Source organism: Drosophila gunungcola, unplaced genomic scaffold (genome assembly GCF_025200985.1).
Source record: "Drosophila gunungcola strain Sukarami unplaced genomic scaffold, Dgunungcola_SK_2 000080F, whole genome shotgun sequence".
In the NCBI taxonomy this organism is placed as follows: domain Eukaryota; kingdom Metazoa; phylum Arthropoda; class Insecta; order Diptera; family Drosophilidae; genus Drosophila; species Drosophila gunungcola.
This window is the reverse complement of record NW_026453242.1, coordinates 250189-277718: the sequence shown is the minus strand read 5'-3', so window position 1 is coordinate 277718 and position 27530 is coordinate 250189. Positions and strand designations below refer to the sequence as shown.

At 36.0% G+C, this 27530-nt stretch overlaps 2 protein-coding genes across 4 annotated transcripts; one reads left to right on the top strand and one right to left on the bottom strand.

Moving 5' to 3' along the window:
- The first annotated feature begins 543 nt into the window (after positions 1–543).
- Positions 544–12591, top strand: LOC128264821 (inhibin beta chain). 3 transcript variants are annotated; one of them, XM_053000512.1, is made up of 6 exons: positions 544–711; positions 3326–4497; positions 7913–8884; positions 10853–11109; positions 11167–11800; positions 11860–12591. In XM_053000512.1, exons 2-5 carry the CDS (start codon positions 3468–3470, stop codon positions 11797–11799), a joined length of 2892 nt encoding a protein of 963 aa, XP_052856472.1. In that variant the 5' UTR covers positions 544–711; positions 3326–3467; the 3' UTR covers position 11800; positions 11860–12591. The 3 variants fall into 3 exon arrangements, with proteins under 3 accessions (XP_052856472.1, XP_052856473.1, XP_052856474.1); XM_053000513.1 differs by lacking the exon at positions 7913–8884 and having other exon boundaries at positions 11860–12588; XM_053000514.1 differs by lacking the exons at positions 7913–8884; positions 10853–11109; positions 11167–11800; positions 11860–12591 and adding an exon at positions 6159–6809.
- A 435-nt stretch (positions 12592–13026) lies between these two features.
- Positions 13027–26903, bottom strand: LOC128264813 (apolipophorins). The gene is given in 9 exon segments (XM_053000490.1): positions 13027–13447; positions 13505–13625; positions 13695–15813; positions 15871–16091; positions 16147–20204; positions 20207–23326; positions 23385–23414; positions 26603–26702; positions 26795–26903. Coding segments are annotated over 8 exon segments (10068 nt in total). The 5' UTR covers positions 26679–26702; positions 26795–26903; the 3' UTR covers positions 13027–13124.
- Between the last annotated feature and the right edge of the window lie 627 nt (positions 26904–27530).

Below are 27530 nucleotides of genomic sequence, written 5' to 3'. Positions count from 1 at the left end.
CAAAGTTTGCTTCCTTTTTTGTTTGTTAATATTTTATTTTGCTTTTCATTATTGAAAAAAAAAAAACTAAATAAATTATTAATATTTGTATATTACTTACTTAAACTAAAAAACAATATAAAAAATGTTATATATAAATTAAAATTTGTATGGGTGTGTTAGAATTACAGATTTTATTTAACATATAACCTTCATCTGACGAACAAAAATTTACCGGGGATGATTCTATTTACCGAAACTTTTTTTGCGGTTGCTTGAATCTGCCGGCTTTTGACTCGCCACTCGTCTAGGTCGTGCCATCGTTATCGATGGTATCGTAAGCATCGATATTTTTTTTGTAACTGGAAACTTCAACAGAAAAATATCTCTGAATAAAATGCTCGTTTTAAATTTATGTACAACCACAAAAATAAGTACTAAAGGTCATAGGCATTCAGTACCGGCACTGGAAATGCACACGTTACAATCAGCAAGGGGGCAACGCCAAAATGTTTCTTTTATTCAAGAGAGCTTTTGAAAGCTCTTAAAGCACGCCTCCTAAAGTATGCAATGTCATATATCAACCGCTGGAGGCATAAATTTTTGTTTTCTTGAACAACCGAAAAGCGAGTTAAAAATCATGTGAAAATAAACGTCATTTCGAGATTTATAAATTGGTTTTCCGAGGACGACGCAGTGAATGAATAAAGATAATTTTCGCTGAGTTAAAAGGTATTCCATCTAAAAACCCAGAGGTGATACATTTTGGGAAGCATAAAGAGTCCAAGTGGGCACCTATAACCAGCACGTATTAGTTTTACAGTTTTTTTGCTGCCACACTTGTAAGTGGTTAGTCTGGCGTCGCATCGTCTCACTGAGTGCCGCCTCATTATTGTATTTGCATGCTTCGGTTGGGCAGACGTGTCTGGAGGGTGTGATTTTGGTGTGGGGGTGTGTGGTGAAGTGGTGTTTTCCAGCTTAGCCACACCAGAGATACCACCCGATGCGGGAAGGTGTACGCAATGCCATTTTAATCAACATTTTTTATTTAAATTGTTGCTGAGTCATTCTTGCTGAGCTTTAAGTACTACCTAAACGATTATTTGCGCCAGACATAAAGCTTTCTTATGTGCTAAAAAATAGCCGATTACTTTAATTGTTGTCTATAAAGCTCCATGAAAGCCAAAAAATTGCGATACAGGGCAAAATATATATTAGGAATTTAATTTCTTTAATACCCGTTACTCGTACGTAGAGCAAACGCGATATATCGGCCATCTTTTAAATTATAACATATTTAACAGAAACAAAATACTATAGAGCCAATGTTGGGTGTTAAAAAAACTTTTGATATACATTTTTTGTACAAATTGAACATTTTTCTACAACTTTCTTTTTCACCCCACTGCAGGGTGCCGAATGTAAAAATCGTCGGATATGTCTTTGCTTTCCGTCGATCGAATGGTCCTATCCTCTAGCTGCCGTTGAAACACTCTTTAATATGTTTTCCATGAAATCAAAAGTGTTTTTTTTTTTTAATTTAAACTTTAACAAGAAGGGGAGCAAACTTTGGCAAGCCGAAGCTTATATACCCTTGCAGCAATTGCAAAAATTAAGATTTCTTTAATACATCTAAAGTTTTAATTATATGTGAGCCAAAAAAACTGTAAGATGAATACGTGAAACAAGTGGGTTTAAACTGTTCGGTTCGACCTTTAGTTTCTGAATGTCTTCATAAAGTTCTCATGTACTCTTTAACAGCTTGAGAGAATATACAGAGAAATTTTTCCAACTGTGCTTGGTATCGTCTTTACAATTTACAGAAAGGCCAGTTAAGTAAATTTATTGGAAAACCAAGAAGAGATAGTTTATGAAGGAGAAGGCTATGCTAAAGTCAGTTTGGTGTTTATTTAGAAAACACGGTGGATGAGAGAAGAAAATTTCAGATGATTTTTAGTAGTGGCCGGTGCTTAACAAAGCCATGCTGTCCGGTAGTAATGATATATGTTGAGTTTAAAAGTGACCAACTGTTCAAAAAGCTTAGGAATGCCAGGAAGTTTGGTTATACCAAGATAGTTTTCGAATTCTGACCTTGAGCCTTGAGCCACGAGGCTGGTCTATATGGAGATACTCGTGTACTAAAGTATTGACTGGCCAAAGTGTAGAGTTAGAGAAATAGGAATCACTGATACAAATTTTCAATGAAGAGAAGTTCGCTTTTGCTTAAAAATTAACTTATGAACAGAAATATCGTTGTCCGGGCATGAAATTTCTCACAGAGAAGACCCTCAAATCCTCGGCAGTGGCTTTTGGATTAAGTCTCGTCAGGAATATAAATTTTTGACTTACCCCTCTCAGAGGAATCCCAGAGACCTTAGAAGACCCGTCACTATTCCTTTGTCGAATACTTCTCGGAACACCACTCAAGGGATATTGGTGCGTCCAGGAGCCGCAACGCTTAGGCCAGGCAAATCGTTGAAGAAAGAACAGCACCAGATGAAGAAGCAGATGTAGGAACAGAGTTGCCAATTGAAATCCAAGAGCCATGTTTTCTTCCGGTAGAACATTTCCAAGTGATACCGCAGCCAATTAAGCATGAGAGGGATTAACAGAAGGTCTAGAAGGAGTAATGTGAGCCGGTTGTTCCAAACTTCTAACGGAAATGATCATAACCATTGCAAGGGTATAAAAATATGAATTTTTAATTTTTTAGCTTTTTAACTTCGGCAAGCCAAAGTGTATATACCCTTGCGGCTTTTTTTAAAATCAACAAAGCTATGATGATTTATAATTAAATTATTCGATCGTTCCTGTGGCAGCTGTATGATATCGTTCTCCGGTCTTTATAAAATTTAAAGCGTTATTCTGGATTATTCGATTTATAGATTCCTATGTCCAAAAGAACTAAAAAAAAATATTCAGATTGCTCTTAAGGGAGCTATATGATAAAGTTTTCCAATTTTAATAAAGCTAAAACAATATCTTGAAGAAAACAGCAAAGTTATTAATTATCAAAACACTAGTATAGTACCTTTATAGTACCTCTGTGATTTAGTTGATTTAAGTGGTTAACGATACTTTTTTACAGGGCAGTAGTAACGGTTATCTCAACTATGACATTCTGTTTTGTTATATCCTTGTAAAGAATAATAGAATTTAAAAATTTCAGAAATTTCTGAAAACAAAGTACTGAAGACTTTGCCGATGTTTTGTTGTTTAAAACTGCTGCCCTGTGTAATCAAACTCAAGTCTCAAGTCAAATCTACATATGCTACATATTTTGTTTAACCATGTCGAAATTGAAAAACCACTAAATAATTAAATAAAATCGTTTCATCTTAAACAGAGCCAAAAATGAATTTACACAACCCCAATGGAAAAGGTTTGCAATGGATTGGAAGTAGAACACCAGAAATATGAAACTGCCATTACATGTACTACATTTCTAAGGACCACTGCCAGTACAGCCCGTTCGCCAAATATCAAAAATGCGGTTTGCCTTCGACCCCCATCAACCGCAGACGGAGCCGCCTTTCAAAGGACACAAGTGCTTCTTCAATTGCCAGTGCCTCTGCTGTCGCCAGGGATGCTGTGTTGTCGTCGTCAAGTGTTGCTGCTGCTACAGCTTTAATTGCTGCAACAGCTATGGCTCCCGAAAGGCCTTTCTCCAACCTGCCCTGGCGCGCAAGAAGGTTTCCGACCCCGAGGTTTTGAGCGTTTCCATGCTGGTGGGCGCAATTTTGGTGCTCGCACGCTGGGCAACTGCATTGGCCACTCTCCTGACGAGCTGCATCCTCCTTGATATTTTCTCAGTACTGGGCCAGTCCGGTATGCCAGAGGGAAGCCGCGCCAGTAGAGCAGTGCACGTCTCCATGGCCTCCACGCCAAGTGAAACTTCCAGCAGCAGCACGGATGCGAAGCTGAAGTGCTTCTACGGGTACACTTCGTACGACATTAACAACGATCAGCAGTTGAAGTCGAATAGTCTCTGCAGAATGCTGTGCAACAGTCGCACTCGCAAGCGACAACGAGGGAAGCGGAGACGGCGCAGGCGCAGACGGCGCAGGCACAGGAATACTGCTAGCGACAAACGACAGCAGGTTCAGCGCAAGCCCCAGAAACACCTACGAACTAGTCAACAGGTGCCACAGAATCAGAGCGTCTTTCAGCAAGGTCTAGGCCTTAGCGACACTTTTGAGACAAATGTTAGAGCAAACTTTGACGCGGTACCAGCGCTAAAACTCATGAGCCAGTCAGAAAAAAGCGTTCTGGTGTCGCCTCTAAGGGAAATAATATCGCCTTGGTCGTCAACACAAAGTTCGATGCGTAGCTGCTCGAAGATTAAGCGCAACAGGGCCAATCTCATCTGGCTTCTTATCGGGCTTGTGTGGTTTGAAGTAAAGCTAATTAACTGCGATGGAATCGGCAGCAGCAATTACTACGCTTCAAACTTGGAGTCTCATAAGGGCTGTACCTTATGCCACGAAGGAGGCAAACTCAACATTTATAACGATAAAGGTAAGCTCTTATTACCACTTCTCACTTAGTAATCGCAGGGGTTTGCGCAGTCAATGCCAAAACTAACGCAAACTGTACACATTCTAAAATGATACCTTAAGAGAACCCAATCCTATGGGGGTTTTTCTGGTATGCCATGGTATAACTGGTAAGAAAATAGTCTTGTGTAAGCTGTACTATCCTAGAAAAGCATAGCGTTAGAAAAGTTTTATTAATAGTTTTATTAAGTAAAGTTACCTTCCCGGAACTGCCAGAAGCTTGCAAGGCAATGTAAAAGACATTTCCGACCCTATAAAGTGTGAAACAAAAGCACCTATTGACGAGGTAAAAATAAAGTGTCGATCGCACCTTTAAGTCCAACAATTTCTGAAATTCAATTTTGTGACTATTATTATTTATTTTACCAACAAAATTTATATTTAGTTTCGTAATCGGCACAAAACCGAAATATAGGCATAAATATCAAAATGTAAATTTACTATTTAATACAATGTTGAAGACAAAATATTCCCAATCCATTTATATGCGACTTTTGTTGAACGCGGTCCAAAACATAGCTAAAAACATTAGAAATGACTGTAATTCATAATTTTAAATTGTTATTTATAGCATATATATTTACAGTGTTAATAATGATTCAATATAGTTGCAAGACGGCGGGTTAAATTTGGATCGATATCCGTTTGTCAACATGCTACCTGACTGACAGTAAGAATCTTAGAAAAAAACTTCGGTCACACTAGAAAGAATAAACTTTCTACGCTGGTTTAACTGTTCGTCGGTCTGAGTACAAGGCTTTAAACAACAATTTAACCTAATTTAAATTTGTGATTTATTTATTTTTGGTTTTAATTTTTTACAGGACACCTAGAATCGATTTTTATATACTTACAGAGGGTATTATAATTTCAATCAGAAGTTTGCAACGCAGTGCAGCGTTGCAGCGATGCTTGATCAGCATCACTAGGAGAGTCAATCTAGCCATGTCCGTCTGTCCGTCGGTTTCTACGCCAACTAGTCTCTCAGTTTTGAAGCTATCTGCATGAAACTTTTCAAAAAGTTTTCTTTCTATTGAAGTTACATAAAAATAGTTGAAGTTTTTTGGTTATTGGTAAAACAAGAAATAGTCGTCACAAAATATGATATCAGAAGTTTTTGGAGTTGAAGGTTCGATCGTCAAGTTAATTTTACGTCGTGATGAGGTGTTTTTGTTTGACTGGTTAACTGGTTTAACTGGTTAAACAATTTAAATCGATGAAATCCTCCAGAGATCAAACCTTATTTTCCGGTGCAGATGGACTCCCAAAATAAAAAATGGCACTCAACCTTTTATGTATGTTACCATTTATTTAAAGTGTAAATAACGTTTTTCACATTTTTTCATGCCAATTTTTTTTTATCTCCAGTTCTGCTAAGCCGACTTCGGTCGATAGCACATTTCACTAGAAATATATCATTCTTCAATTTTTCCATACATGTTATAAGGATAGGTTTCTTTGTATAGATGCTAGAGCTCGTGAAAGTTTGAATAAATTGCTAAACCTGAAGTTCCGATTAAATTAATTCTTAAAAAATAAATGCCTGAAAACCGAAAATAAATGTATCACTTTATCTTAATCTCAACTTTTCGCCGGTAAATCTATTTTATACGTATATTTCAGGCTGACAGAAACGATGATTTTTGCGCTATTAGCGGCTGTAGAGCATATGTTTAGTGCTATTTCTTCGAAGTTAACGAAGGAAACAGCAGACAGTAAAATTCGGATGAATTCGGTACGATTTTTTTTTTAAAGTGCGTTGGGGCTTTTTGAAAGTTTATCCGTAGGCAATTCGTGTAAACAAAATAAATTTTTAAAATAAGCAACACGATTTTGTCCTTAATGGCAATTTTGTGTAGAATATAATATATAAGTGAGTTTTCTCTCGAAACATATGGACATAAAAAAACGGATGTATTATTGTAAAGTTATTTACGCACGCGCAGATGTAAATATGTATGCACCCAGAAAAAAAAATTGATAAAATATGATTCTCTTTCCGTATCATTTTATGCATGACATTTGACGTACCAATTTAATATCTTCGAAATGTAAAAATATACGTTTCGATAGACACACACACTTTCCAAGACTGAACCTTTTTCAATGGTAAAAATGAAAATCTCTTAAAATATCAAATGGACCAGTAGTTATCGAATTGAACTTGACAATTATTTTTTTGTGTTACCCTATGACGGAGAACGTAAAAATATACAGACATATACATATGTACATATGTATCTACGAATGCCCAAAAGACTTGTTGGTTTATTTATGCACGTATTTCAGCTTTTTATTTTATTTTATTTTTGTTTCAGCTTTTTATTTTATTATTATTTTTGTTTCAGCTTTTAAAATTTTTTTGAAATAATTTATTTTTATTTTATTTTAGTATTTTTGCCCTAAAATATTAAAACGTATTATTTCAGCTTTTAATTTTATTTTATTATTGCAGGTTTTATAATTAATTCATTAATATAAATTAATTATTTATAATAGTAAATTTTAAAAAATATAATAACTTTTAATAAAAAGTAAACCAAATACATTTATAGTGCATTTTTACTGGGAAGAATTTCTATACTATAAAAAAACGAAACAGTATAAAATTTATACTACATCTCAAGGGGAAAAATAAATAATTGTAATACAAAACAGTATGCAATTTACACAACGTAATTTAATATGTAAGCTACATACCATTTACATGGTATGTATTTGTTACTAAAGAGTATAAAAACTAAACTAGAAGCAAAGTTTATACAATACCATATTGATACCCGATAGTTAAAAATTCATTTAACAATAGTTTAGTTTCTATGACAATTTTTTATGGGTGTAAGGTTTCCGGGGGGATTCCTCTGGATTTTTCATAAGAATTACTGGGGATTTCCTCGGAAATTCCAGGAGATTTCCTCGAGAATTTGTCTACACTTAAGTTCGAAATGTCCGAGACAGTACATACTTTCACGATTTGTTGGCGTTTGAGAGGGCATAGCTCCGTTTTGAAATAGGAACTACTAGAATCTGCATGCCAAGGTGGAAATCTCTAGATTTTTTAGTTTTTAAGTTCTCGACTTTCATAGATGGCTAGATCGAGTCGGCTGATTAATCCTGATCAAAAACATATATACTTTTTATGGTCGTAAACGCTTCATCCTGCCTGTTACCTTCTTTTCAACGAATACAATATACCATTTTACACTTCGAGTAAAGGGTATAACAACCAAACCTCGGATAAAACTTAACCAACTTCTTTAGTATAATATCATATCCATAATACTAAATTCACAACATAAATACATCCCATACAATACAAAAGAAAAATAAATTTAATGAAACTTACATAACACTTTACAATTATCACATTTACACAGATAATCCACACACAGACTACAACATCTACAACAAATACCATAACAACAATTATTTCTACAAAAAAACAAATCAACCCAATAACAACATTTCGCCGAGCGATCAAGTTCGTTTGGAGTCAATAAAACGGCAAATTTTGACGAAGCTTGGTCTTAGCCACAAGCCAAATGTATCCCATCCCCTACCTAAGCAATTTATTTGGGAAACAATCTATCGTGCGGATGGTGGACGGATGATTATCAACAATGCATTTGAGAGCAGTGGTAATGATTTTGATCAACAAAATTCCAGACCCCGCACGTTAAACCTACCCGAAGAACACACGTTCAATGACCGTGGTGGAAGTTCTTATCCTAGTAATGAGCGAGGTGCCAATAAACATCAACATCGATCCCCGTTCGAATATACTTTGAACATAAGTAAGAGCAAAGTCTATGACAAAGTCTTGAAAAATCCGTCTGCAAACCAAAGAAGCCATCATATACAAAAAGACGTTGGTAAAAAAATATTCTTGAAAGGATGGCCAGAGAAACGTCAATTAAAATTGAATTCTCGTGTTGCGTCTAAGTCTCCAATACAACTCAAAAGCCCTAGCAGTATTACCAAGATTAATAAAAATGGAGTCACCAGGAAAGTTAATGTCATCAACGGCAAACCAATGAATGCAAATGCGTTTAGAAAATCGACATATCTGATAGATATAAATCGTAGCAGTGATAGTAGCGCCAATATTGGCATAAATGGTGACATCAGGCGCAATGATCATGATTATTTTAGCGATTACAGTGTTCAGACTCATGATAAAAGCCAGTACCGTGGAAGAAGCTCTAGCATTGGATATCATCCAATGATCGAAAACATTGAAGATGATAAACTGAGGAGACATTTTGAACCGGTTGTTCATGACCAGGAAAATATTGATCATGAAGACTTCTTTGGAAATACTCAGGAAATAATAACATTTGCAGAAGAAGGTAAGTCGGTAAAGGTAAAAGGGGGACAATGGAAGAACAATTAAAAGGAAATTTTCATTCAGGACCAACCAAAATTCTTTTTACTAGCTTTGTTTTTTAACTAATGGAGTGTATGGGAGGAGATTTCTTTGACATCTGAAAATGATGATATATTTAGTAGTGTCGGGTAGTCACTGTTCTATTTGGTGAACAAGATCAGTTTATTGCTACCGCTCTTTAGGTTTATCAGCTGGCCTATGTTATTCCTAACAACCCTCTTATCAAAGATTATAAAATTAATACAATGTTAAATGGCGTATTATTTTATAGACTATACAGACTATACATTTTTAGAAAAACCAAAAAGACCCAAAGAGTGGCAAGTTAAACTTTTGAGCAACATAGCGACTGAGTGAATACCTGAACTGAACAAGAAGCGAAAAAAACAACTTTTATTTATTCTTTCACTTTTGAGAAAACCAATTCAACAACACTCTTTTTCTCGAAAACTAACTTATAAATCTATAAATTTTCCGATCAAAAAATTTATGGCTCAAATTAAGGGGTTATATACAGAAAGAATTTAAAAAATCAAAAAAGCTATCATGATTTCCGACCTCAATTATTCGAGCGTTCCAATGAAAGCTATATGATATCCTTTTCTGATTTTAATAAAATTAAAAGCCTAATTCTAAATTGTAAAACCATATCTTTGTCCAAAAGAATTACAAACATTTTTTTAAACCTTGTCAAGAGGTGCTTTTGTTTGTTACAATAAAATATCACCTCAAAACCACGACCATGAGTCGGTCCTGTATAACTTGGCTTTTTAAAAAACCATAGCACACTGTTCTGCAAATGCATACAAATTGTACAGCACTGTTTTATTTAAAACAGCTGTTGAGGAAGTGTTTTAATCATTGAAGCAGTTTAATAATCCACGAAGCAGTTCCTTGTTGACATTTATAGTTTTAGTGTATGCAGAAATACTTAAAAACCCCAATATATTGCAATTGTTCAAAATATTAAAAACAAGAAATGAAATAAACATCAGCCAGTTTTAAAACTCTTTGTAGAAGTTGAAGCGAGCCGGATCGGACGACTATATTATACAGCTCCCTCACCTGAAAAATTATAATTAGTCTGTTTTTCAATTGATTTGAATATACTTCGACACAAAGTAATGGTTTATTATTTTAGAATTACGATTCTAATTTTATTAAAATCAGACAACGATATCAAATAGCTGATTTTAAAAAGGGTATATACGCTTGGACTTGTCGAAGTGTGCTTCCTTTCTTGTTAGTTAAGCTTTAAAGTCCTGTCAAACGTATTTGGTTGAAACAAAATTAGTACTGAAGTAAAGGCAAACGTTTTTTTTGAAAAAACCATGGTCACAATATTGGGGTACTCTGACTATATTTCAACAAAAACAATAAAATATCTGGTATAAAATTTTGTGACGAAAAATGAATAAGCATTCGACTAAATAAATACACTATTTAAATGTTCCCATTTGTTACGCTGAGTTAAAAAATGCCTTTGTAGGCAAAATACTTGGATGAAGCGGTCCAATTTTTGGGTCTACCCATAGACATGACCGAAACGCACACACAACAACAACCCCAACCTCCTAACATGTCTAGCTTTTATAGTTTCCGAGGTCTCGACATACAGACGGGCAGACGGGCAGACGGCCAGACGGACATGGCTTTATAGACTCGGCTATTGATCCTGATCAAGAACATATACATACTTTTCAACGAATACAATATACCCTTTTACTTTACGAGTATCGGGTATAATAAAGTGTATATAATAAATAATAAAGGGTACATAAAGATTTTTTTCTTGTTTTTTTGGACAAAAACTTATTCTTAATTGTACTTTAAATGAAGTACACATTAATATTAATGATCACCCATCAAAAGATTAAATTTGGTCCTACATCTAATAATATTCAACTATCGTAACACATTTTATTTCAAGGAACACAATATCGACAATATCGAATACTTGAATTTTCGCCTCAAAATCTCCGTGTTCCTAACCAAAAACTGTCAATACGCAGCGCTCAGATTCACATACGGATAGACAAGCCACACAGTTTCTGGATCGAAAGAGCAAAAAATTTGCAGGAAGAACATTTGCTGAATACTAAACGAAAATGGCGGGCAAATAAACCTCATCACAGATTAAAAATCTGGGTATTTCAATTACACACAGCGATCAATATTACGGAAAAGGTATTTTTTAAAATAATATTATTTTAAGATTTAAGATTTATCGAATTTTATTGTTAGGGAATAGACAAGGCTATCCTGTTCCGTGCTTCTTTTGAAGTTGACACCAAACATTTGGGATGGCAAAAATTCGATTTGACCGAAACAATCCGTGAGTGGTATGGCGGTAGTAGTAACGAAAAACTGCGGCTGCTGATCGATTGCACTGGCTGTGGTGGTCGTTACTCACTGCACCTATTCCAGACTTCAAAACTAAGAGATAACTCATCAGACTATTTAAGCCCAAATCCTAATCGGCCATTTCTGGTACTTCACACGGAGTCAACAAGGACGAGACGTGTTCGGAGACGTGCCGTAGATTGTGGCGGTGCTTTAAGTGGACAATGCTGCAAAGAATCGTTTTATGTATCTTTCAAGGCACTTGGTTGGGATGACTGGATTATTGCACCCAGGGGATACTTTGCTAACTATTGCAGAGGCGATTGCACTGGGTCGTTTAGAACACCCGACACATTCCAAACATTTCATGCTCATTTTATAGAGGAGTATCGCAAAATGGGCTTATTAAATGGCATGCGACCTTGTTGCGCTCCAATAAAATTCTCTAGTATGTCATTGATTTACTATGGAGATGATGGAATCATTAAAAGAGACTTGCCAAAAATGGTTGTTGATGAGTGTGGTTGCCCTTAGCGTAAGTAATATTTTTATCTTACTTTAATCAACAATTTTCAAAAAAGTTCTCTTCCACAGCTTCTTTGATATCTGCTTTTACCTTTTCTATTCTCCGTCCGGTAAATATAGGCATAGATATCCTCGGTGATCTTCAAAGTCAGTACGGAAGTTTTTAAGTATTAGTAATATGTTCTATTACATTAAACATTATGTGTTATTGACTTAGAATAGGCTCAATTGTATTCCATTTTAAGATAGGCTGATGACAATATTTGTATATTTACGAACAAACCCAAAATTGTAAAAGTGCCTAAATTAAAAGAAACCTAAAACTTTAAGAATCTTGCAAACTAAAATTAAAATATCTTTGAATATGGTAAAATCCGCTTTTAATAAATTTACAAAACCTTATTGATAACTCCAGTAGAAAGTCCACTCCATAATAATATAATACTTTCAAGGCTTGCAACATAAAAAATGTTTGGTTCATTTTTATCAAAATAATAAGTTAGATCGTTTTAAAAACTAATGTCAAAGAGCATTAAAATTTATTTTATATTACACTTAAATTAAACGTTGGCCTACCCCAAAATGTTAGCCATCTAAATAAAAGAGGATAATATGTTATAAACCAATATATTGCTGTTTCCGGGATATATTGACGTTCTTTGGTGACAGTTGATTAAGACACTTTCGTAGTGTAGATTTCCCTTGTGAGCAGCATAAGGGAATTCAGTACCAAAGTTGTGAACTCATCATCCATAAATATTGATCTATAGGTGCGTGGTAGCCAGTCTCAACCACCCCTTCAAAAAAAGGTTTGCGGTGAACATCTTAGGGCATCACAAAGTATATTATTTTTCAATCTAATTTTTTTTGCAGCACTTTTAAGTTAAAAATTTTATATAATTTTTTAACAAAAAAAATTGTTGTGTAAAAATAAAAATTATTATAATTTAATAACATAACATTAAAAGACACTATAAAAGTTAAACTGCCAACTTTAAAATAATCATTTGTGATTGTGCTGGCAGCAAGGTTATTTATCAGATAGCGTTGACGATTTTGACCACGGTCAACCTAATTTCTTTATATTTTCGGTGCTCCGATGGATATAGACCTGCTAAATATACACAGCCCATATAATTGTCCTTACCATAATAGAACTTACCTCCATAGAACTTTGCGATTTTTGGGCGTTAGAATAAGTTTGGTTACTTGCGGTACAAAGGCATCACCACGGTGTTATACGTTTATATTCATTTATTTCATTGACTTATATTAAGGTTAAAGATTCTTGCATCTCATGATGTCATGATGTCAATTTTAAACTTGAAACCATTTTAGGCAGCTTTGGGCTTCTTGTTCGCAACAAATGACGATGATTTGATGACGCATTTATGTTGGCCGTGCAAGCCATGAACTGGTAGACAGCGGCACTCACTAACGATTTCGGTTTTAAAGAGAGTATCAGCAAGCGATGATGTAATCTGCTTTAACATTTTCTTTTGGTCCGATTCTTTTAACTTTTCAAAATTTTGTGTTGCAAACACCCAACCACCGTTATTGAGGACAAAATCAATTCCCATGTCATTATCGAATTGCAGCTTGGTCCGCTTCTTGTTGTCTTTGCCATCTATAGTAGCTACCAGACGAGAGTTGAAGCCTGTAAAAATAAAGTGTTAATTATGTCTGAATAAATGTTGAAAACTTAAACTCCAACCGATTAGTTTTTCAGCGGGCACTCCTTCTAATGTAAGCGCCTTAACTGGTGCAATGAGATGAAGAAGCGCACCATCAAACTTGGTAACGGATCCAGTCAATTGAGCTCGAACAAACTTCCACTAAAAGAGCACAACAAATTAATTCAATCTTATGAAAATTTATTTTGAATTCACAAAATAGTTGCTTACCCAATTTTTATACTCCAGTGAATCACTTCGCACACCGATAATGCTCTTTGCAGCACCAGCACGGAATGGAAAATCGATTGCCAACTGGAACGCCTTTTCATCGGCTTGGGGTGCAATGCCTTTGAAAATTTCCTTCAATGCATTGTAAATATCCAGGACTCTTTTTTCAGTTATAATTTGCTCAACGCAATTGTCACAGAAATTCTTTATTCCACTGAGCTTGAAATCTGCAAGGTTTCCCTTATAGTTGATTTTACCATTATCACTTGTAAGAAGAGCAGGATATCGTTTAGATTCATCAAATACAACAACTCCTACTTGCACGTCTGTAAAGCCACGGCTTCTTAATGATTCACGAATATCATTGATTGCAGGTGCTATAAGATTGGACAGGATTGACGGTGTAACATTCATATCAACGACGAACACAACGTCCGCCTTGTTGTTTGGCAGCTTCACAGTAAACTCATCTCCAAAGTCGCGTTGTCCAACAGGCCCAACACACTTAATGCAACGAGGTGGTAATAACACCCACTTGTTAATTTGCTTCACAGCGGAACCGTAAGCTAACGCAAACGTACAAGCAGCTGCCTCCTTATCCTTTTCAGCCACTTTAGCAAGAGCAATATCACACTCCTTGCGGTAAGGTCTGTAGTCCACGGCAAGGAAATGGACAGCAAGCGGTGATTCAATGCCGAACAATTCACTACATATTTCTTCGCGTTTCTGGCTGTTGACTTGGTTACTGTCAAATGCAACTGCTGCGCATTTTCCAACTCCGTAGTCGTTGCCTAGAGCGGCCGAGTCTGCGGCAATTGTCCCATCAATTCGCAAGTAGTCATCGTACGGCTCCGCGTTGCCGTTGCCGAGTAGTCCTCGCGTCTTGCTTGTGTAAAAGCCGTTTACGTTGAAATGGCATATCTTTAGATCTGTAGTACACACTACACTTACTCCATACTCTGAGTGTAAGTGAACAGTGTAGAATCGGCGCCATGCGTGAAGACCAGACAAGTGTTGTGGGTACTCAACTAAGTTTCCGTTTATTTTGAGTGCAAGATTGTCGGCTACTTCGGCATAGTTGCCATCACGATCTACGAGCGTAATGCTCTTAAGTTTTCCATTTGCTAGCTGACCAATTACGGTGAAGTTGTTGTCCACACTGTCCTGGGCCAGAATATATTTGCAGTTTCCAGGGTAAGCGTAATTCTGACCATCAAAAGTGAATATATGCTGACCATCAACGACATGGCCTCGGAGCTCAAAGTCATTAAAGAAAATCCATGAGTTTAGTAAATTCTTGGAGAATACAGCCTCCCAATTCTCATTCAACAGATAGTTTATGATACTGGAACGGAATGAAAAGATAGTTGGAAGAACAGCCAAGGAATCTAAAGAATGCGCCAGAGATCCAAACCATGTTTGCAAATCAATTGCATGTGCAGATGGCCCTGGAGCAGCACTTTTAATTGAGGCCCAAATTGAGCGCACAGCCTTAATCAAAAGCTTACCAAGCTCTTCAAGAGACTTTTCATCATTCACTTTTTGTTGCTTTAGTTTTGCGTCTAAATAGTCGTGCAGTTTTTGTAGAAACTCTGTTGTCTCCTGAGTTTGTGGTAAAATATTTAACTGATCAAAAAGACTGTTCACACAGTCTATAGCCTTTTCAATAAGTTTTAGATTTTTAACTTTGTCATTAAACTCATTGCGTATGCTTTCAAATGTCGGAAGGCTCGCGAAATACTGCTTAAATTCATCGATTAATCCTTCAGCAGAGTGAACCAAGAGCTTAATTACTTCTTGAGATGCGTCGTTTATTGGCTTCAAAGTTTCAGCGATGGCTTTTCCGTAGTTTTTCAGTGTTGGTCCATACTTCTCCAGCGCAGAAAGAACGTTTTTAAATGCCTTCGTGTAAACACTAATAATCTCATTATACAGCTGACCAAATAATTTGTTAGCAGTTAAAATAAAATCCTCCCACGCTTTAAGAAGCGAGTCCTTCCAAAGAGCCTGCAACTTTTCATATATTTCAACAAATGACTTGTATGCTTTCTCGAATGCTTCTGATATAGCCTTGCTTAGGTCATCAACTATACCAGATATTTTCTCAAATAGTGTGCGTCTAAAAAAAGGATTAAGTTTATCTTTATATTAACATAAATACGCATAATTTACTCACATGCCATCAATAATCGGTGCAATTGATGGATCGGCTTCAAGCTCTTTAATAAGTCCTTTAGTATTTTCGACAAGTCTACCATTAAGTTTTGAAAAATCTGGCAAAGCCTCGGTTGCCAATTTAACATTTTCATCTGTGGCTTGTCGCAGTTTCTCAAACCTCTCCTTAATATTTTTAGCAAAATAATCAGTGTCTTTATTAACTTCCGTTTTAACATCGACCTGGTAAAATAAAATAAGTATATAACAAGAAGGAGTTTAAGTTAATTATTCTTACCAAAAAGGCATTGACGTTTTCTTCGTTAATCAAATAGTTAGTTTGTAGCAAGTTGGTTGCATCTAAAGACACACGTCCATTTAATAGTGGTTTGCCGCTCCCAGTAACATCGAATTTAAGCTCCTTGCCCAATTTGATTTCTGCATTTCCATCAATAAAATCTTGACGCTTCACTGAAATCTTAGCCGAAGTGGTTTGAATCTCGCTTATAATTTCAATGGCATTTTTATCAAGAACTTGGACCTTAGCAATGAATTTGGCATAACGTTTTTGCCTATTAAAGTCCCCGAGAATTTGAAGAAGCTGTTTGTTTGATTCAGTTAAAGCGATTTCTAGTTTTTCCTTGCCTAAAGAGGATACTGCCTTAACATTGACGTCGCCGTTATTAACTTCCAGGCCAAGATTGTACTCATGGGCTTCAAGATCTATTGCCGCGTTGCCGTTTAGTTGATAGCGGAACTGAAGTCCGGCAGACCTTACAGATGACGTAGAAACAATATTGAAACCATTTTTAGAACGAGAGTTTCGTATTTCGCTGTTTACAATCACCTTTTGTTCCGGCAATCGGAAAATATCGAATATTATTTCAGCACTTGCGAGTTCTTTATCAATGTTAGTGTTTAGTCGTCCAGAAACAGATAGTGGCCGAATAGTCGGATGTTCAAGCTTAAGTTGTCCGTTGGCGTTGAAAGCAACGCGATCGATACCCGATAAATCCATAACAGCAGAAACGCGAACAACGTCATCCGGTCTTTGCACTTTATCAATATAGAATGCAGCTGATTGCTCATAGTGGCCAAAAATGTTTCCATCCGCTGGAGTCTGCTGCTTGGTTTCAAACAAAATTTGACGCTGTGGAAGTGTTACTTTAATAGTGCTTGACGTGGGCTGAATGTTGGCTGTGAGTTGGTACTTGAAATTTTTTCCGGTAATAATGAAGCTGTCTAGGTGGTATTGGTACTTAAATCCTTGCCGTGTATTCTGAGACTTTAACTCAAACTCATATGGATATCCAAGTTCACGTAAATCAACAAGAATAAGGGTGGAATGTTCTACAGCATCTAGTTGTTGTTCATCTATGCTAACAAATGATTGCACTTGAATGTTTGTGCACTGTTTCTTTTCTTCGCAAATAGAAAACTTCGTGTTAAATTCTTTGTTAGTAATTTTTATTGTGGATAGGCCGTTTTTGGTTCCAAAATTACCATTGAATGTATACGAGAAACCAACCTCTTTATCTGTATTAATGTCAAAGTTTTGTCTGGTCAACTTAAAATTACCAGAATGTGATTTTCCTTGATACTGCACTTGGCCTTGGCCATCAATAATAGATTTGTTTTGTTCCTTTTTAAGTGCATATGTGGCTGTGCCTAAGAATATTACGCTGTTCACATTCTTAAGTTGAACTTTAATGTTCTTACCTTGAGCTCTTGCATCAAGTTCATAACCATCAAGTTTTAATTTCTTTGAGCTCCAGCTGCCAACAATATAAAAATCGTCTATATTGACGTAAGAAGCTTCACTGTTGAATTTTAGGTCCAGTTCGGCTAAGTTTTGTATTTCTAGGATTACCTTTCCCTTTCGCTCTCCTAATATTTCGGCAATGCTCGTTATTATAATAGGTTTTTCCTTTAATAAATCCAAACGAATATCAACTCCTTTTTTATGTGCCGAACGATACAATTTTGTATCTAACCCGTATGACTTATCAGCTTGTTTGGCTTGAACGTTAGCTACGTATGTCGAGCCATCGACAGATTTAAAAGTATGGATATTGATTTTAATGTCCTTTGCTGAATCGAAGCTCGAATCTAGAACATATTCCAGGTCTACTTTCTCAATACCATAAGTCAGGGATGCATCTGACTTTACGAAATTCGTTCCGTATTGGGCGTTAAATGTGTACTTTTGCTTTCCGTTGAGGTCACCATCCTTTAAGCTGCCAGTTTGCTCTCTCTTGAAGTTCCCATTTAATTTTAAAGGAGACTCCATGTTATTAGTTTGAGCTTCAAAATTATAACTTCCGTCATTTGGTGTCCCGTTCCATACTGTGTTGACGCGGACAAATTGGCCCTGACCAGTTTTGGAATCTACAAAGAATTCAATATTGCAAACATCGTTGTCATTGCCTGTTGGTGGTTTCAAAAGTTTTCCGTGACTTTTTATTTCCACGAACTTAAAGCTGGATTTTGGAATGTCGAGATTAGCTTGAAGCTCGTAAGTTGCTGGTAAATTGCTTTGTTTGTTATTGTAATTACCATTTGCTCTTAATGAGAAAGCCTCACCATATTTACTTGTTATAGTAACCACAGCATGTTGTACACTGTACTCGCCTATTACAATTGAAACTTCAATGGGTTGGTTTAGTGGAGCTCCGTTCGCTTTAAAGGTAAAATCTAAGTTTTTAGCTTCGCCATTAGGTTGCTGCTTTATTTGGAAGCTTAGCTCTGACTTTTCTCCATCCAAGGTCGTGTATATTAAGTTGCTGTTTGCAGAAAATTCTTTTGTTTTTGTATTCAGCCGATCAAGCTTTCCCTTCAGTGTGATCGATCTTTTTTTGTTACTACCAGATGGCGTGTCATTAATCTGGACATCCATGTTACCTTGGGCTATTCCAGTTTTTGCATTTGTTGACAACTTGCGATTGACACTACCATTGATAACTCGACCTTCAGGAGTCGTTAATGTGAAGGTACCTTGAATTTCGCCATTTGCTCGCATCTCGCCTTTAACATTTCCATTAGCCTCGAAAACAATTTTTTTACCATTGCAGTCACCAGCATTTTTAGTAGAAAACTTTAACTTTTCAAAGTTGTTTTCAGACTTAAAATGTATTTTCTTATCTCCATCGAGCGTTAAGCTTGTATCAATGTCGAACTTGGGAGCCTGTATGTGGAATTTGGATTCAACTTCTAGTTTGTGCTGCGCTTCAGGTTTTTGAGTCTCAAAAACGGCTGTCAAGTCACCCTTGCCATTTTTAGCGACGCGAATCTCGCCTTTAGCAGTTAATAGATTCTTAACAATGAGATTCAGCTTAGCCGCGGATATTTTATCCTGTGGATGTTGGGATTCACTGGTTAATTTGACGAGCTCTGCTGCATCTCTGATAATCCTGAATTCGCTGTTGGTTTTATCAGGTGTTCCGATTACTTTAAGTATCCATTGAGAAGTTTTGTCCTTTCCACTAATTTGAACGTTGCCTTGAAGATCAATATGAACGTCTTGAGCAGTGTATCGTTGACCTAATTCACCCTTTGCAGATAGCGAAGTTCCCCAACTAGTTGTAATAACGTTGTCGATAACATAAACGTTTCCATTAAAATCGCACTTGGATACAACATCGATGGAGTGTTTGTTAAGCTTTGCACTTGCCTCTAGAGAATAGTCTTGTACGTGTCGCTGATTACTTTTGTAGTTTAGATTGAGCGATCCAATCCTTTGTTCACGTAAAATTTCCACTTCGATATCCAATTTATTTACGTCAAAAGTTGACTTAACCTTTACTGCTCCAACTCGCTTGTTTTTATGGTGAGCTTCAACATTTTGCACAAATGACCCTGCACGTACGGAATTGGAATTATCTTTTTTTTGGAAATCAAAACCGACATCAGTATCAATAGACCAAGCAGCAGCCTTTCCATTAGCTTTAAGAGCATAGGACTGATCAGCGACAGTCAACTGTACGGAGCTTCCATATACATTTTCTGGAGCTCGTTCGTCATTTATAAAGAATCCTGCCGCGTACTGACCATTTTCCAACTTAAAATTTCCCTTTATCAAGAACGACTGTTGATCCGAAGCTATATTAAGCTCTGAGTTGAATGAATTTTGTCCAACATCCGTCCATCCATTTATAACTATGCGGGCGTTATTCGCGTTCGAAAATTGGAAGTTTTCAAAATTATATCTTTCTAGCTTATCGCCGGTTTTTTTAACAACGATTTTCCCGTCAGCTCGATAGCCATTTATGCTGTTTGAGATGCCATTATTGTCTTGGATTTCAATTAAAGGCTTATATACATTTCCTTGCTTACTGAGGCCAATTTTACTTTTTTTATGTCCTTATCTTGTTCGTACTGACCATAGACAACCAGTTCGCTGTTGTCATTGTTTACTCCAGCTTCTAATCCAAAGTGGTATTGAGAATTATCGAGAGATAATCTAGCAAAGGTTTTTGGCTTAGATCCGAGCTCGAAAACTACACTAGTATCGTGAGAAACTTTAGACCCAGGAGTGGAATAGTTTAGTTTCCACTTCTGACTGCCTGAGGGCTCATTTGTATGAATTCCTTTGAATGTAAATTTGCGTTCAGCCGTCAAGTAGATGGCAAAACTAAATGGTCTTAATAAATGGAATTGATCTGAAACAGCAAGTCCTCTTTCTGCATCATTTCCGTTGCCAGCTTGAAGTTCACTTAAGCTCGTTGAACTCTCAATGCATATGTTTAAGCCAACGACATCCAATTGATTAAAGCATATCTCACTGGGCTGAGAATTCTTATTTTTCTTGTTACCCTTAAGAGCAACTGTTCTTTGCTTATCTTGTTCGGCTACATATAGTTCTGTGTCAATTTTAATATCTAGAAGCTCGAGCTTTTCGCGTGGGAGCTCAACGTCGACATTAAAGCCCTCACCATCATTGGTGACGGCTAAGGTAACATCGTTTCCAGTCGCGGAATGTGCTGTTGATGACATGCGGAGGCCAGTGGACAGCACTTGAGCATTGAAGCCAACCTGAAGGTTCATATTGACATCAACACTTGGGACAACCTTTAACCTGTATTTAGCTTTCTGCCAGTTCTGTTCCAGAATTGCTTTGATATCAAGATTAACGGCGAGATCTAGTTTGGTAGACGCAAAGCCCTGAGCTACGAGTTCCAGAGGAACTCCAATGCTAGTTGGGTATGCGATGTCTGTATCAAGGAATAAGTGATGAGCGGAAAGTTGCTTTTCAAACGAAGATAATTCTTGTTTAACATTTTCAAATGAGGTGGAGAAAAATTGTATAATGTCATCAAGTGTATTCGGTATGTTGTCACCAAGGCTTAAGAACGCCAATTCCGAACCAAACAGTTTTAATGATACATCTAAGTTTAGATCTTGGACATTTTTTCTGCCGTATGATTTATATTTTTTTGATGTCTTAGCAACGTCGTCGACAATTGAGCGCTTGGCTCGACCACCAGCTCCAGGACCTGCGTTGGTTCCAACTTCTATTTGTTTAACAATTTCGTCGAAGTCTTTGTTAAGCAATCCTTTTGGCCCTAGATAGTACTCCAAAACATTCTCCATATTTTCTTGACGAACGCTTGCCTCAAATACGTTGAAGTTAGTGCCAAAAACTTCAGTTGTAACATTAATACGAGATGATCGTGGCAAGAACCCATGTTGCGAATATATTAATTGGTAGTCGGAGCTCGCTCCAACGCCAAGGGATTCAAGTTTGTATGAAACCTCATTGTTAAAACTGTAACGCCTGTAATCCGCGGGAAATTTCTTGGTTACTCGAATGTTGGCCAAGTGGTACCTTTGGTTCTCTCTGCTTCTGTCTGTCGAGTCCCGAATGGCTTTTAAATTAGATGCAATAAAGCCACCAACTTGGTTAACGGTTTCTGAATTGACTATTTCCGAAATTTGGTTAGCCACCTCTGCATTCGGACATGAAATCGCGGACAAATAGGCTTCAATGCGCAACTCAGAATCCTCATTGTGGTTCTTGAGCAATTCCAACGATTTAGCTTGCAGCGTTCCATCGCATTCAATAGTCGAAAATGCCTGTAAGGCAGCGACACGTATGCGATTAGATCGACCAACGGAGGCGCACTCACTAAGGGCGGCAGCCGTGTTGCCACCTAAGCTCTTTGCATTTCCTATTCCCTTTAGAATATATACTATGCGTTCTTCTTCCTTCTTAGTGTTCGGCTTGCAGTGTTTTAGACCATCCGAAAACTTTTTAGATATGGCCTCAATTTCCGGTCCTTGGCAATTCTTTCCAGAGCAAAATTTGGCAACCAGGCTACCGACAGATAAATATAATTCCTTTTGCGCGTTGGGTAAAAGCTGAGCAGCCGCTTGATTAAGAGTTTCCTTGTCAACAACTTTAACTAAGTTTAAAGACAGTATTGCAAGTAATTTCTCCTTCTCGTCGAATTTACCAAGCTGTTTCAGTATAACACGAGCTGACTCTGCGGTGTTGGTGCGAAACAGGCCATCCAAATATACCTTGCGAGCCAAGACCTTGTTGGGATGAGGAAATGCAGCAAGTTCTATCAAAGTCTCACTATCAGATTGACGGAGCAACCTAATAAACTCAACGAACTTTTTTGCGCTTTCTTTTTTCACATAATCGCCAGTTAATTCCACAAGATCAGACAATACCACTTTTAACGCGTTCAAATTTTTGGACGTGTATGTTTCAGGTCTTTGGAAAATCACACTTCTGACCGTGGATCCAGTAGGTGGTGAATTGGCTTTCGTTCCGGAAGGATTTTTAAGTTTAATTGTTGTGACTACCTTTGCACTGATTTCGGAATTTCCCTTAGACGTTCCAATAAATTTGTATACTTCTGTCAGTTGCACACTTTCAATGAGACTGTTTACAACTTTCGACTCTTTTACATAGTTTGCCGTTAATAGCAGACTGGATGTGATTCCAGCTTTCTCATTCACCTGCCCGGAAACCAGACCACTGTTAATCTGCTCACGATGGGCACAGCTGTTCAAGTTACGAACTTTCGTAATTATGTTTGCATTACCAACTTTGGATGTGGATGTATGAGTAGGGCACTGACCGAATACGTCAACTTCATGTTCTGTTTTTATTCCCGATTGCAACAATGATATAAGCGCACGCTTAATATTCAGGGAGTAGTCCAAATCACTGGAGTCTGAGCAAATTTGTGGTTCCAAGAGCCCATTTACCAGGGTGAAATGCACTGGCTTTTGAATGCTGTTCAAAATCTTTTTCTCTACAGACTCTTTTGTGTTGGATACTTTAACAGAGCTTAGCTGTAACGTATAGCCACAATTTCCTTTCGAAAAAATATTTGCGGATCCGGATAACTTCAGACTGGTATCATCGGATTCACTAAGAACACCGCTACTCAGTCCAATAGTTAAAATACTGTCAAAGGAATATTCATAGAAATTGCCAGGTGTGAATTTCAATAGTCCGTCGTCCGCTAAGAAGATGTAAAACTTTATTAGTATAAAAATATACATAAAATTGGTTTGACTTACATTTTGGACATCCTACACTGCATGAATTTTCTAAAATTATAAAAAAAACGTTTAAATTAGTTCATTAGTAGAATCATTTTTGTGCACAGTTTGTGTTTCAGTGATATACTAAAAAATTGTCTAACATTTCTGCAATTTACTGTTTTACTGAAAAATTGTTATTTTTATTTACATTTTTGCAATTCACTGTACTTAAATTGGCTGTAGATCTGAAGTTTTTTTATACTAGCACTCTTAGCCATCTGCATAGCGGAGAAAAAATGTATAGCATATTTGAAATGGAAGAAAGCAGACGCGTTTTATTTTACGATCTGCTAAAACCTCACTCATACCAACTCTGCGCAAGGGCAGAGTTCAAACAGATTGTTTTATGACAGCTTTAGATTACTTCAATATCATCTATATCTCAAGTTATTTATATGCTAAAAATCAGCTAAGTAATCTAGATTTTCCTATAATACGACAGTCATTTTCTATTGCCGATTTTTATTAAACATTCAGAAAACGTAAAAAATGAGTAATATCTGCTGTTCCTATGTCTTCAATTCTCAAACTTTTAACTGAAATTGTAGCCCAAACCTTTCAAAAATTGTGTGTGAAAGAAAATTATAGTGATGGTTAAGTATTTTAAAACTACTGCTTTTATTTTGTAAAAATCGCACAACGAAAACGTATTGCTACGATGGGATCGATCAAAAAATGAACAAATCTTCATTGTTTTTAAACATAAACGCGTACAAATCGAAACATAGTCACAATGTTGTTATTTCATCAAATCAAAGATTATACAACATATTATTGTATTGTTTAATCTTTGATTAAATGTTCCTTAATACTGTGCAACATTTTTAAGGTCATCGATTCTGAACCAATTTTTAAAATGTTTTTGCTCAAAGTACTTTTGGCAAATTGGTTCGGGTTTATATTTTGTTGCTTAAACTGGCATTTGAAAACCTCATTTGACATTTTGATACGGCCTTATCTCGTAAACCGAGATAAACATTTTGTTTCTTCAGAAAACTAGTAGGTATCGAATAGGGAAAAAAATGCGGATAAAACTTACCCAAAAAAAATTGATCTGATCAATTTACAATTTTTAGTCAATAATAAAAGAATTAAAAGTTAAAAAGAACAACGAAAGGTAACAGCAAATGCCCAAAAATAAATGATTTTTTATACGCTTTGTGTTGAAAAGGGACGAAAAGGAGCGGAACAATTAATTTAGTGCGGAATTCATTAAAGCGTATTGTGCATATTTCAATGAACATGATTTGAGGCTGAAGGCTATACGCCTTAAACCGTGTGCAATAAAAAGCTACATAACACTTTTGGATTGGAAGCATCTGAAACAAGAAGGGAAGCAAACTTCAGCAAGCCGCAGTTCATATACCCATGCAACTTTTCTTTTGGGAATTATAATTGCAGTCAGAAGTTTGAAACGCAGTGAAGGAGACATCTCCGACCCTATAAAGTATATATTCTTGATCAGCATCACTAGGAGAGTCGATCTAGCCATGCCCGTCTGTCCGTCCGTCTGTCCGTCCGTCTGTCGGTACCTTTCTACGCAAACTAGTCTCTCAGTTTTAAATCTATCTGCATTTTTTTTAGTTCTTCGCTTATAGTAATAGTTAAATATTTTAGAATTTCGGTATAAAATTTCATCAAAATCGGACGACTATATTACATAGCTCCCATAGAAATAATAAAAAAATATAAAAAAAAACTATCGAATAATTGAGCTGAAAATCATCATAGCTTCAATGTTTTTAAACATATACGCAAGTAAATCATAATTTTAATGTTTTCAAAAATATTTAGTTCTTGCAATAGCTGCAAGGGTATATGAACTTCGGCTTGCCGAAGTTTGCTTTCTTTCTTGTTTTTTATAAAGCAAGTAATTTGGGTGAGACACTTAACCATACATAATTCAGTCAGCTGTTACGCCTGCATTAATTCTTCTCATGGCCAAAAGAAAAGAAAGTTAATTTAAAAGAAAACTATATATAACCGCTTTTACTGCTGCACTTTCAGTGCTACGTCCTGATGGTATCCTAAGACCGATAACCTATCTAACCTAAAGAATAGTGTACAGCCAGACGAGATAAAAAAAAAGTTTATAGTTAAAATTAGTTAGTAGTATGGTCAAGTAAAATTAGCGAATATGAAGACACCGAAGATTTAATCATTCGAAATAAAAAAACAAAAACGACATATATTTAGATGTGTTATGGAACTTTTGACCTAAAATTTAATTGAATTTTATAAAAATTGTTAAAAATGGTAATTTTTGCGATATTGAGCCACAATACGGAATTTTTTTTGGTGAGTTTGTTCCGGATATTTTTTCCCATTTGATACCTACAAGTTTGCCGTATCAAAATGTCAATTCAGGTTTCCTAATGCCAGATTAAGCAATAAAATGGATAACAGCACATTTGTCAAAAGTAATAATTCAGAATTTCTAGTTTTTGCAAATACTTTCAGCAGCAACTTTCAAAAATTGGTTCAGAATTTGTGCGTCACTGTGTAATCGGTTGAACCAACTTTAACATTAGTTTACTGTAAAATTATTACAACTTCCAAATTTACTGCAAAGGTTAATTCAAAAACAATTGACAAAAAAGGAAAAATAATTCGGCAGGCCGAATATTATATACCTTTGTACTTATAGCACAATTTAAATGTTCTTTTTTACAACTTAATTCAGATTTTTAATTTTTATGATGGTTTTCAGATGAAATTTCTATCGTTCCTATGGCAGCTATATGGTTTAACAAAATTAAAACCGTAATTCTTAAATAATAAACTATTACTATATATCGAAGTATATTTAAATTAAATGAATCAAAACTGAGATGTTGTCATTTGTACACCTCTGCAGAGTGTACTATAATTTCATTCAGAAGTTTAGAACGCAGTGAAGGAGACAATTCCGACCCTATTAAGTATTTATATTCTTGATAAGCATCACCAGGAGAGTCGATCTAGCCACACCTTCCGTTTCTATGCAATCTAGTTCAGCTGAAAATCATTATAGCTTAATTGTTTTTAGACATACACAAAAAATCAAAATATAATTTGTTTAAATAATAATTAATTTTTGTCAAGGCTTGCTGCTATCTTGCTATATATATTTTTTTTCGGACCAATTGTTGTATCCTGAAGAAAACCAAATTGCCAAAAACTTTTTTAAAGCCCTATCTTAAACATAAACTTACCGGCATTTGCAGCTATTGTTAATAACACATTAAGAAGGATTCCAATTAAAACGAAATTATATGTTATCCTAGCCATCGCGATGGACCCCTAGGGGATTGCCTGAGGATAATGAATAGCACAATTGGTTTATAAACATTTTTAAAAGAAGTTCAGATTTGTTGTCCTTCTCAAAAACTTGTGTTTTTTTTTACCTTAAACAGCACAGATATTTTCTCACTTTCTTTTAATATTTCAATTTTATAAATACATATACCGACCGCGGGTTGAACTCGATACGAATACGACGACCGCTGACTACGAATTAAGCCGGATTGCTTGAATACACTCACTTTAAATACCTCGACTAAGTCGAGAACTCACACATTTGAACAGAAAGTAAATAGAGTGTTGATAGTATTTATGTATATAAGTGTATATCACGAAAGTGAATACAGCCATACCAACAAAAGCAAAGATGAGCACACTTAGTGAGAGATCTGTGTGACAGAACAATTCTTAATCAACAGCGAAGGGTGCTCAGGCTGAAGCCGAGTACTTTATATTATCTCATAATAATCGGACTTCGACACATTCGACCCCAAGTTAGTACCTTTACCTACTCTCAATATTTTGCTTATTGGATTCGAGGTGTACATAATTAATCACTATTTCATGTTATTACCATGATGATCCTTTTAATGCAAAAACCTATTTCAGTTTTTCGGATCAAATACATATACACATATATTTCTTTGTTTGCAGACAAGTCGTTCTAAGCAATATAATCTCTCCGTAATTGTCATATACCCCTGTGGTAACACATGCCTAAAACAGAAATAATTTCCATTACCCCAAGAAGAACATTTAAAAACTTATGGTCAGTATAAACAGATGGTCGGGACGAAATAAATAATACAATACAATACAATACATTATTTCTTATAATTC

Excerpts from the sequence above, each read along its gene's own strand:
- LOC128264821 (XM_053000512.1), top strand. The coding sequence starts at position 3,468 with ATGCGGTTTGCCTTCGACCCCCATCAACCGCAGACGGAGCCGCCTTTC. Across the intron at positions 4,498-7,912 it reads CAACATTTATAACGATAAAG|ATAATCCACACACAGACTAC; the intron begins GTAAGCTCTTAT and ends ACATTTACACAG. Across the intron at positions 8,885-10,852 it reads AATAACATTTGCAGAAGAAG|GAACACAATATCGACAATAT; the intron begins GTAAGTCGGTAA and ends TTTTATTTCAAG.